The sequence below is a fragment of the Xiphophorus couchianus genome, chromosome 3, assembly GCF_001444195.1.
Source record: "Xiphophorus couchianus chromosome 3, X_couchianus-1.0, whole genome shotgun sequence".
NCBI lineage: Eukaryota > Metazoa > Chordata > Actinopteri > Cyprinodontiformes > Poeciliidae > Xiphophorus > Xiphophorus couchianus.
In genome coordinates this window covers 7,417,154-7,429,906 of record NC_040230.1, presented here as the reverse complement: position 1 = coordinate 7,429,906, position 12,753 = coordinate 7,417,154, and the positions used below count along the sequence as shown (strand labels likewise).

At 36.6% G+C, this 12,753-nt stretch overlaps 2 protein-coding genes across 2 annotated transcripts; both read right to left on the bottom strand.

Annotated features, from left to right (window-relative positions):
* Window positions 1-807: 807 nt before the first annotated feature.
* On the bottom strand, window positions 808-3,044 carry LOC114140561 (trypsinogen-like protein 3). Its single transcript, XM_028010632.1, is given in 5 exon segments — window positions 808-1,139; window positions 1,270-1,403; window positions 2,189-2,442; window positions 2,726-2,867; window positions 2,954-3,044. Coding segments are annotated over 5 exon segments (756 nt in total). The 5' UTR covers window positions 2,994-3,044; the 3' UTR covers window positions 808-953.
* A 3,277-nt stretch (window positions 3,045-6,321) lies between these two features.
* apoc2 (apolipoprotein C-II) lies at window positions 6,322-8,200 on the bottom strand. The gene is made up of 5 exons (XM_028009147.1): window positions 8,096-8,200; window positions 7,760-7,820; window positions 6,898-7,054; window positions 6,706-6,810; window positions 6,322-6,556 (listed from the first exon to the last, which is right to left on the bottom strand). Exons 2-4 carry the CDS (start codon window positions 7,806-7,808, stop codon window positions 6,726-6,728), a joined length of 291 nt encoding a protein of 96 aa, XP_027864948.1. The 5' UTR covers window positions 7,809-7,820; window positions 8,096-8,200; the 3' UTR covers window positions 6,322-6,556; window positions 6,706-6,725.
* Window positions 8,201-12,753: the final 4,553 nt, after the last annotated feature.

Genomic DNA, 12,753 nt, shown 5'->3' with positions numbered 1-12,753 from the left:
AAACAATTCCCAAAACATTATTTTCTTTTTAGCAGGGCTCATTATTCTTCTAAAAGAGGCCAAAACCATCTAGAAAGGTTGTACACGATCATTAACCATTCTCCTTTTTAGGTGTTATAGTTCACAATAACATACACCTGGATGGCATTATTCAAGTTTTCCCAGTGGAACATTGTCCAAAATAAGAGAGCTTTACAAGGGCCAGAGTGTGATAACTAGACCACTGGGTCAGAGCAGCTGTAGCATTATTAAAAGTGGTCCAAGGAAGAAGCAGTGGTGAGATGGCCAAGGTTCACCTATGCATGTTGGGAGTGAAATTCAATAGATCCGCCACTATTACTCAAACTGCAGAGAAAGTTAGTTCTTCTTCTGATATGAAAAGTGTCAAAATGCAGCTCTTTGGCTGGATATAGCCAAAGAGCAGCCAGGTTCCCCATTCTGACCCAGTCCAGTTCTGGAAACACCAACAATTAAAGCTTTAGTATCAGAACTAGACCTCAGTGAACTGAAAGAATGTAGCCTTGTCAGATGAATCTTGTTTTCCATCACTTAAAAAGGCAGATTTGACTGTGAGCATTTCTTCCCTGGAGAACATGCAACACTGGGATACACTATGCAAAGAAAACAAGGCAGAGGCAGCATCATGCTTTGGGAATTGTGGTCAATTGGTTGTTATTTGTCATATTAAGCTCAGAGTTACCTAACTTGTTGGTTTTCAGTTTGTGAGGCTAAACAAAAGTCTTTGAAACCTTTGTAGGAAGCAGCCAAAAGTGGTAAAACAAAATGGATAAAATCAAAACAACAGGAAACATTTAAGTGTCTTTTATTTACAGAGAATCTCATTAAACCTCAACAAACCACATAGCAAGGAAATATATCCAGTTGTGAGGAGCGATCTTTTAAAAAAGCATAGTCTCCTCATATTAAATGCAGATGTGCGTGCCAATGCTGCGTTATGTTGTCCAGGGGAAAGCGGTTGTAGCCTCGGGAGAATACGTGGCCATCATTTCTTTAATCCAGTTGGTGTATTCACACATCTTGGTGTAAACTGTGGGGTGAGCTGGATCCTTGCAGCCATGATTGAACCACGTCAAACCCTGCAGTTTACCAGCACACACCATCACATTGCTGCGACCAGTCTGAAAAAGACACAACATAACGCTTTGTTAAAACTGAAGGTTATGTGATGGAAGACAGCTCTGGAGAGCATGGGGTGGACGGGATCAGAAACAATCAGCATCAGTATCTCTGCTTCGTGTTGATGCTCACCAGGCAGTTATCTGTGTTTGCTTGACCGGCGCAGACCATGACACCCCAGTACAGATATGAAGGGAAGGTATTCAAACAAGTCATGTCATCCACAACAGGCACAGTAAGACACTTCAGGTGCGGGGAGGGGTCATCTGATTTAAGGAGAGGGAAGGGAAGTTGTTACTTATTTTAAACTGTTTACTTCATTTCACACAGGTATCTTATCTTTGTTTTAAATAGTTTACAATCTGTGTTCCATTGCTTGTCAAATTGCTACCCAATGCAGTTATTTAACAAAACAATCTTTCATTCTACACGGTTTAACAGATTATATGGAGCATGAAGATCTAATCCTTCAGCAAATCCTGTGTTCAGAGTCTACCTCCTTTAATTAGTTCTGATCACTGATTGGGTGCTCTGGCAGGTAATTAGAAATTGATTAAAAATGGAAATGACTAAAAAAAACATTCTTTCCTCTTTGGAGACTCAAGTGACCAGAATAAAAATGAGCTCCAGATTAAAAACTTTTGTATATCCTGAGTTTGAATTTTAGCCATTCAAAATTAGATACCAACAAATTGAACCAAAGTCCACAGCCTTTCAGGCCCCAAGTAAACCTCTGGAGAACTGATGTTCCCCCTATCTGAGAGAAGAACAGAGATGATAATCCCAGAGCAGAAACTGAAGCAGGTTCTGAAAATATAAACTTATTGTTGGGCAACAAAGTAGGTACTCTGTATTTCTGTTTTATCATTGTAGGTCTGGTATAAGAAACTAAACACCAAATTTATGGTGTTTCCGAAACCTGGATTCTATCTTTCCTTTTTTCTCTTCTACATAACAAAGTTAGTTTCTCAATGCTACATTTGATGCTGTGCTCCCTAAATGCTAAGAAATTCAGATCAAAATCAACATGACCGCCTTTAAATCCACTTACACTGGTTTGGTTCTGTGGAGCCCCAGCCGCTGATGGAGCAGATCTCTCCAGTCTCTGGGCAGCGGGTTGGTAGTGGGATTTGTTTGACAAACTGGTTGAACCTGGCCGGCGCAGACAGACGCACCATGGTGAGGCTGTGGAGAGGCGAGCGGTAGGGGCTGTGTTGGATCACGTCAGAAACTAAGATGTGCTACTCTGTGCCTTCCTCCACACTTGAGTCATGTTCCCCAAGAGAAGCAACAGTCTGATAGGATCTGCAAAGAACCAAGGAGAGGCATATAATTTATCAAACTCAGACAGAAAAAGGACAATAAGAGAGAAACAGTATGTCTTTGTCAGACATGAACAAGAGGTTGAATAATGGTCTACAATTAAGCTGGAACCCAACTGAGATTTCCAAACAATCAGTTTGAGCTTTTCTGGGTCTGACTACCCTAGTGACTGAAACTATATCTCCCTATTCTTCACAACGAAAGCCATGCAATATTTATTTTTAAACAGCTTTTTGTTTTGTTGCCATTACTTGCTGACACTTACATAGGTGCACACTCAAATGAAGTCACTATCCACCACTGGTCAATGAGCGCTCCGCTGCATGACACTCCTCCACCATGCAGCCTCACATGCCAGGGCCTTGAGTGAGGCTCGCACTCTCTCACATCTTCTAGGGGGTAGGCTCCTACAAACCACCAATGACAGCAAGAGGAAGCTATAAATAATGGTTAAAATCTTAGCATTTTTCTATAGCATCCTGTAAAGGTTTACCTGAAAGCACAAAGGTAGCAGCCAGGAGGAGAAGATACATTGTGTTTCTCTGGGTTTCTTCCGATGGAGAGACAAAGCCTACAACAAATCAATTTATTTGTGAGAACTTTATAGCACAGAGGGAGGAGCCGGTTTTCTTATAAAAATTCTGCGTAATTTCCCTGTCAGTCTTGTATCTTATCAGAGTAATATCCAACACCTTTATTAAGCAACACATCTCGTTTCTCATAAAGAGATTTGACAATCTCCTTTATCTAAAGGGAAGACTTTGTTCTTCCCCTATAACAAGTGACCCAGGCCACCTCTGATTTGACGGAAACTGTTCACACCTGAACTGGAAACATGGACAGATATTAGCTCCAGGTGTGGGTTTGCAGGTGTCTGTTTAAAATCCATATGATACCAAAAAGATATAGTGTATCTTGTGAGAGGATTGGTGAGAGGATGATAATACAAAATGAGCTGATCTTGTTTCACCATTCAGTGTTAAACAAACCACTGCAGACATACAAAGGTTATGCCAAAACTCAAGGAGACAGAAGCAGGGAATGTAAATGTGAATTGCTGAAAGCTTTGTAATCTGGCACAATATGTTAAATTTTGTTTTCTATATTTATTGAATATTGTTCCTTTTTGATTAAAGTCAAAGATAAGCTTGTTTGTATTTTGGTACATTTTTAATAGTATGTGTTTATGGGATAAAAAAAAGTAGAAATTACTTAGTTTTGACTTAGAAATGATGTGTTTGTAAAATTACTTCAATATTACTTTGAGAGTAACACATTTTATTGTGAAATAATATTACATGGGAAGATACATCTATTGTGCGAACCAATGTGAAGGATGCTGTGTAGGAGATAGATCAGATCATTTAGCCAGTCACCAGTGCTGTTTCTGATCAGTTTGTGAGCTAATGTATTTTTGGATTACATAAAGATGAGTACAGACTATTCTCACTTTTTTATGGTTCCTTTATCCCAACATTAGTGTGCTCGGTAAATGAACAAAGGTTTTGTGCAACTCCATGAAGTAATAAGAAGATAAGAGCTATGCCAAGATTGATATGTCTCTTTTCTAAAGTTAATATTTCACCATGTTAATAGTCATAATATGTTGCCCGTGTCTGAATGAAATTCTGAGATGCAAAAATAATAACATTTATGAATGATTTAAAGCGATTAAGAGTGTGATCTGCTTGAGTAAAGAGAGACAGATTGTTCTAAAGGTTGGTGGCTGCTAACCCAAAGGCAAAAACAGAGATTACAAAACCCTGTTTCCAGAAGTCAACTTATCGTTCCTATTCTCTCTTCCTTGAGGCAATTAAACAAATCAATGAAGGGAAGCATCACTGTATAGGAGGTTATCTGTGTGTGTGCCTTCTGTAAAAGTCAGGTCAGTGTTTATTACCTCAACAGCCTTGGGCCAAGGTTGTGTCTTCAAATAATGCAGAAAGAAAGAGACTCAAAGTTTATTTAAACCTTCTTGATGGACTTCTGATTGTGCAAGAATAAATGTGTGTTTTTTTAAATAAAATAAGATATTTTTTATAACTTATTTGACAGCTGCGACACAAATAGAATTAAAATGAGAACCGTTTTTAATGAACTGTTAAATATGTGTTTCAGATCGATGTGTTCCATTTCATTGGAGCTTAAATAAAGCCCATGATTTAAATAGTAATAATGAAGTGTTATATTCTTCTGTGCCACAATGGGGCACAATACAACCACACAAGGGCAAAAACAGCTATCTGCTTTTGCCCCGGCCCCATTGAATAATTGGAGGTTTTAGCATTGTTGCCTTGCAGAAAGATGGCCCTGAGTTTAAATCTTTTCCAACATCTTTCTGCAAGAGTTTGTATATTTTGGCGCACAAGTGGGTTCTCACTGGGTGCTTTTGTCTTCCTCCCAATGTGCAAAAACAAATGTGCTAGGTTAAATTGGTCACTTTGAAGTGCCCTTAAGTGTGTGTATGCAAGGTTGTCTGTTCTAGGAGGTTCTGTTTTGCCCTGTGCAGCCTCTGCTTTTTCAGCCAAATGTTGAACTGATGAGAAAACCCTAGATCCCCATCCTTGCTGCATGCAAGGGTGGATGGAAGGATAAATTAATATGAAATACAATATATTCAATTAAAGGTAACACGGGACAAAACATTTGTCTAAAAGAGGTTTAGGGTCTGAATGCAAGAAATTTAAGTGAAAAATATATTTAAATGCCAAAGAATAATACAACGAATAAAACAAAGTGTAAATAAATGAAATTTAAAAGGTCTAGGATGCACAAAAAAGCAAACAAAGCTGACAGGCACATAGCAGGTATAGAAAATGAATGAATGAACACAGAAATGACTGAGACAAAGCAGAGGAGATTCAAGAATCTGAAATTTAAGGCTGCATTTCTGAAACACATTCATTTGTGTGGAGAGTCTCCTCCATTAAATCATCATTCGTGTATGAAATTATCTGTATCGCAGCATAAAATACTGAATAAATAAATAAATATTTCATATTCACACAGTCAGTTGGTTAAAAAGGAACATATTTAACAAAACAAATGTGTAATGTAAATATAGTAAAAACATAACAAATCAAATAAAAGATATAAACATATATCCAGGAGGACATAAGTCCTCCAGGGCTTACAATAAGAACAAACAAATAAAATAAAACAGCATCAATAAATAAATAATCAAACTGCTTTTTCAAGGTCTCATTAAAAAATCAAAACCTGAAACTTCTGGAATTGTAAAAGAATGTACTATTCCCTATTATTTCCCAAAAGACAGAATCTAGAGAAGATTATATTTTCATAGACAAATGAAAATACTGACATCATATTAGATTGAACCTGTCTATTGTGTTTACTAAAGTGTGAAAATTAAAATATAGATTTTTATCCAAAATACAGAAAGGCCTACAAAAAAACACCATACACATCTAAAACTCAATCAGTAAAACTTTTTGGTATTTAAAAATTGCATCAATAAACTTTTTGTTCTCTCATTTGCTTTTTTGTTGTGCTGTTGCCTCAGAAGCGGTTGTGTCTTGCAGATTTAGGCATCATTAAAAATCAAAACCATCTTGCGTCAATAGTCTTCTGCACAGATGAAACAGCCCACATAGTCTGTTGTTGAGTCATCTGTGTTAGTTTCACTGCATTCATATTTGACTTATCTTTTCATTCATTATTAATTGGAGCAGAAACTTGTGTTCTGATTCTGCCCGAGCCCAGAAAAGACTTGTTTGTGACTGCAAGTTAATCAACACAGAAACGTGGGACGTTGTGAGATAAAAGGAGACACAAACAGGCTTAAAGAGTGTAAAAACATGAAGGCGTGTTCCTGTAAATAAACTGCAGATGCCTTTTTTGTATAAATATTTTATTTCAAGATATGACACAAACATTACACTCATCGAGGGGTGAAATGGCTGATTTAAGTAAATTAAGAGGGAATACAATACATCTAGGTGGACATGAGATTATCTGCAGGTCATTGAGTGCCCCATGTGTTCACCACATTTGGCCATCCATTTCCTCTAGGCAGGTTGTGTAGTCAGGATGTCTCCAATATGTGTTGTCATCAGTTCAGTGGTTTAAAAAAGCACTATAAAAAGCACATTGTCCACTATTTCAGTTGTGAGGCTCCGTTTGGTGATGAGTACCAAACGTTAATGTGTCAAATGGTGTGTAGACATTTTCATGTGCAGGATGAGCAGTGCGATGCTCTTGAAAAAGTTTTGTTTTTTTATTTACTTATTTTATACTTTCTTGTCCTAGTGGTGGAAAAAATGGTAAAGCTGGTCTTGGAATATGCCGGCGTAGGTGCTCACAACTGTACTGGTTTCGGTGTAAAGATTCCTGAAGACAAAACAAACGGAACAATTTGGTTTTTGAATTCGGGCCTCTGCTCAGGCTTTATCAATGAAGCTACTGACACCCTCTTACTTTGCTTTCTCCTGGAGATTCAGGCCTTTAATGTTGTCCACATATCCATTGACGGTGTCCACGGCGCTGTTGTAGTAGGACTTGACAGCGCCTGAGATCTTGGTCAGCGTTCCCTCTTCCTCCTCCACTTGCCTTCTCAAACGAAAGCTATCGGCGCCTGCAAGAGAAGTGGTCTGAACTGGTTTTGACTTTCGAAACAATTTTCATTAGCCTTGCTGAAGTATTCCTAGTCCTAGTCACATTGTAATGTGACATTTTGTCACATTACAATTACATACGTTTGTGTATTTTGTCAGAATTGTATGGGATTGACCAACACAAGTTAGAACATTGCTGAAAATATACATTTGCATTCAACCCTCTTCACAATGATATCTCAGTACAAGTTGGTGATTGTTAAATGACAAAATGTGGAATAAGTTTCAATGATTTTCAAAGCCACATTATGTTTTTTCACCAGGTTTATTCTAGCTGGGTGACACTGTAAAAAATGCAATGAGAATGGAAAATAATACAAGGAATTATGCTAAAAACATTAACACAATTTTCCTTTTTCTTTTTGCCAAACTAAAATTTGTAGCTCAATTTTTAAAAATATTTTCTAATGTACATTTACTTTAATGCCAATAAAAATTGGAATATTTTAATGTAAATTATTCAACCTTGTAATTTCTAATCAATGCTTACTTGTCCTTTGTTTATTCTATTCTACATTTACACAAACAAACTTAAAGCAAAACACAGGAACACAGAAACACAACTTAGTTTTCCAACTTTATCAGTGGATTAATATACATTGTTTTCTTTGGTCTACTAAAATCATTTTCAACCCGTGTTTTAATATGGGTAAAAATACACTTACTGATAGCAAGAAGTGCAACCAGCACAGTAACGACCAGCAGTTTATTCATGGTGCTTTGGATCTGTGAACAGAGAGACAGCAAACACAAACTGAAACCTTACACCTCTTCATCCACTAGGGTGAGACATTCTCAAAGATTTCCCCACTCATGCTTCTGACGCTTCAATAATACAGTAACAGTACATGTTGACTGTTTTCCATCTTCTAACTAAGAAATAAAATATGTTCCTATTTGAATATTCTGAAATACAAGCCAAACTCAAATAAATGCACACTAACCGGTCTACCACAATGTAATTTTTTTCCCAGAAATGTGGCAAAATGTTCAGTACTCACTGTTTTCCTGTGCAGAAATGAGAAAAAAAAAACAAAGTCGGAGGCACCGCTGGCCTGAGCTGTTTATATAGGAGTGTAAATGTGTTGACTTGTTGCTCTCAGAGCCAAAGTGCACTCCACCGGGGAGATAACCCAGAATTGTTTTCTGATATGCGTTGTCCTGGTGAAGTGTGTCATTGCATTTTCATATAAGAGGAGATTGTGATTACATGTATATTAAAAAATGACTGTAAATGCCTTGACTAGACGATTACAGTCAGGTGGATGTAATACGTAGCTGCGGGGATGTTTTATTCTGCTGAATCTGTTCATGTAAACTCAAACTGAGATCAGCCTCGGTCAATAATCCTTCTTATTGATTAGGTCAGGAGCTTCTGCCACTCACATGTCTATAGGAAGGTTCATTGTTACTTGCATAACAGGAGTGATGTGTTCAGTCCTATGTACTATTAAACTGGTCCTAAGTCGACAGTGTGTTTAACACGTCATCAGTCCTGAGTCAGGTTGTTAGTCCCCACAGCTCACACTAGAAAAAACCCTTTTGACAACGCCACCTTAATGTGTTTCTGATCTTTTTCCTGCAGGTGAAGTGTGCATGAACTAATGCAGAGACATGATCCTTAAGGATTTTCTGCTTGATAGAATTCATGTTTATATCAGTTATAGTAAGACACCCATGTCCTGAAGCAGAACCTCTGCCCCTGCTGCCATATGATTGACTGATATTTTGATGTAGTTTTTCCTAAAAGGCTCCGTTAGTTTTAATGCCTGATTTAACATGATGCTCATCTTCAAAACGTTCCAGGTTTGTATCAACAGTCTAGAAAACATTCTCCCAAAAGTCTAGGGGAGAAAAAATAGGGAAAAAATCTACTCATTTATGAACTATGATCAAATATTCGGTGTTTATCACACAAAAGTTCAAGCCTCTGTATAGTAAATTTTTTATGCTTATGTTGAAATTAAGCTTTTTTTTTACACATAAGTCTGAGAACATTTGAGTGCCATTCGAAGAACCTTAAAACATCTTGTCATTCTTTTTAAGATTCAAAAATTAAAATGTCAGAAAAGCAAATACATTACATTCCCAATTTATTACTTTTATTCACATTTTACAAATTCATTTTATTTTAAATAAACAGTAAGAACGTGTATTTTTTTTATTACAGAGAACACATTCATTGTTTACTTTTGATTGTTTTTTCCTCTGCCGACCTTTAACCTGTGGTCATATATTGACTGTAAATATTTTGAATCTGGTTAATATGTACTAATACTAGCTATTGCTAAATTATTACCACAATCTTTTTTTCATCTCAGTTCATGGAATTTGCAGAACAACAATCCAACCATGTCTGAAAAAATAAATCTCAGCGATACCATCAAACTACGTATGTAGCAACGTATGTGATAAGACAACAAATGTAATTAAATATGGTTTTCCTTTTTAGTACAAGACCTTAACCATTTTTTAAGGATTTGTAAGAAGAGAAATACAGGATTTAACATTCTTACAAAATAAGATTTTAGTAGTTTAGTAGCTGAGTCAGAATTGATGGAAAAAATGATCAGGCTGGGTCAATACTGGAAAACAAACTGTTGCAGATTGCAAATGATGGCAAAGCTCCAAGGCACACATACAGTTTTGACTAGGCTTTTACGTATTTTGCAAAGAAGAATTTGTAAAAATTAGAATTTATAGATCTGAACAGCTGGTATGGACAAGCCACAAATGAATGAAATTTTAACTTAAGGAGCCTGCATGCAAAGCCATGCAATACCTAAATTTTATTTTGCTAAAGAAAATAGCAATTAAAACCTATATTTAGTTCCTTTCATTTCAGAATTATGTGCTACTTTGAGCTGGCTCGTCAAATAAAATCCTTATGAAACAAATTGAAGTTTGTAATATCTTACCATCAGTGACTCAGATATTAAAACATTTCAGTTTTTGGTGCATGGTCAGAAAGATTTAGTCATATTAAATAAATAAGAATATGCATTCACACGAGGCCTGTTTCTCAGATAAAAATTGTATTTTGGAAATAAAAAGCAGTTTGTTATTTGGATATTATTCACACAGTATGATGCTGATGTTAATACAATAATCAGGATGTGGATGAGCTTAACGTTGCCAGGGACACGCATAGCAGGAGACGCTGTGCTGGAAGCTCCCATCATCAAGAGTCTCCGCCGTCGCTAAGCAACATTTCAAGCACTTTACTTTCGTACAAATCAGTTGCATAATGTGTGTTCAACTGTTGGAGGTATTTCATGCTTTTATTGTGTTAAAACTACACATGTTGCAGCCGGCCCCTGTATCCTCATTTGGTAAAATGTAATTATACTTTGGAGCGCTTCTATTATGCCGCCATTTCGAATATTTTCTAAATCAAAATGCGTGTGCAGTAAGTCATCACACAAATATATGACATTACTGCAACCAACATCAGAAACATCCTTCTCTCTACTGACACCTGGTTTTCGATTCTCATCCCTACTCACATCAAGTTACTGTAAAACATTAATGTAGGATTTGTTTCTCAGTAAAACACTTTGAAGTGTTTTTTTTACTGAAATTTATTATATCATAGAAATATCTAACAAAAATGTTTCAAAAACATTGAAATACTAAAGTTTGTCTGCCATGGCCACAACTGTATGCATAGAAATAACCTCCTTTAAAACAGATGACAGTGTTAAGAAAACGTAAACATTTGTTTAATTAAGGGAGATATGAGTCAGCTGAATTCTTCTCTTCATTTCAAGAGATAAAGGCAGCGAACACAAGCTCAACACAAGGATCAGTCCCAGGCAGGGAAAGGCAATACATTGAAACTCAAACTCAGTTTTATACAGAACAATGACGTGTCAACCAGATTACAATGGTGGGTCAGATACAATTGTTTTCCTGTCCTGAATACTTACGTCACTGATGCGTTAGATACAATTTAATATGACTTAATTGGTCCTTGTCTCAAAGAGATACTCCATTGACGCACTTTATTATCAATATAAACAATGTTTTGAAGAGAATCATACTCTGTTTATGCCTGTCTGTGAATGCCTTATCTGCTGAATGATATTCTTGTCAGGTCTGACCCAGCTGACTGCATCTAAAACATTGGGTCACAGCTGATATTTTACACATTTCTGTCTCCTTAAACTGGCACTTTGAAAAGTATTCATATCGTTCTGACAGGCGTCTCAGACTCCACTGTGGTTAATTGATTTACAACCTCAAGAGTAGAAATTCTGTGTGTATTTTTTGGAATTTAGATAGATCACAACAAAAGGTTGAGCATACGTTTAATATTCACGGTGTGTTACACTACTCACCCAAACACCTCCTACCACAGGCAATGTCCCCTACATGGACAGCAGAAAATTATGGAGGACGTTTTTTTAGCTTTTCTTCAATAATCTAGCCAGTCTGTCACCACTTCCTTGACTTTATCCTCAACCTGTCTGCTGTTTTGCTTGGTGTTCGTGATGCCGCTTGTTCATTAATTCATTCATTCTCTGATTTCTACACAAAACAGCTATACTGTGTTTGTATCATACATGGGTAACTTTTGACTAATTATGTGGCCTCTGATGGCAGTTGCTTGTTCAGGATATCATTTAGGCGGTTAAAAAGTGAAAATGTGCTGAATATAAATTTGTACTACTCTTTTTAGGTTTGAACTTTTAAAAAAATAAAGAATTGAAAACATGTATAATCTTCTTTCCACAATCATGTATGTTTTAGTCCATCATAAAAATACATAAACACAAAGTGGGTTGAGCTTAAGATAAAGAGCATTTTCAACAAAGAAATGTGTGCTTTCACTATGAATACAGTTTTACTAAGTTTAAGGTGAAATTGTGACTTATTGTTAACAAGCTCAATGGCTCATAATAATTTTGTAACGTATTCTACAAGCTGAAGTTAACAGTTGAGTCCTTCTCTCTGTAACACCTACATGTTGATTGAAGTCTGAGCAAACAATGCAGCCGATCATGTGATTCAGACTCACATGTCATGTTGCTCAGGGCAGTTTGTGTCCAGCTGCAGGGTTCAAAATGTCAGCGAAGCTCTGGGTATGATCCAGTCCTGCTGAGGAGAAACACTAAAGCTGCATACTTGTGCTGTCACTATAAACCTGCATCATGTTCCTTCCTGTCTGCTGTTAGTTTTTTTTTTGCGTGAAGTGTGCTGTGTAATAAGAACTTTTTGCTTGTTTCATTTCATTTTCAAAGCTGTGTCCATCTGTTGTTTGTCCTAAATTAGGTAAAAAGCCACAAACCCTCCCCAGGCTGTTGCACCATATGCTATCATTGTAATGCTAGATGCATCACTAGTTCCAGAAAGATATTTGAAGTGCTGGATCAGCACATGCAGCTTTTAAGCAGTCACTTGTGATATTCATACAATCTTATACATTGGTGGCTCAAATGTTCTGTGCACAAAATAAGCCTGTAAATTTTCTTCCTGGAGTGTCATTTAGCTAACAATTAATACATCATGCTTACATTTAAAATACAAGAAAAGATACTCATTTTTGTAAAATAGGAATTTATTGGCTAAACTGAAGTGAGGACTGATAAGTATTGTCATAATGCAACATGACTGTAGATTATCTTTAGGTAGTAACCAAGTGAATGTAACAAAATAA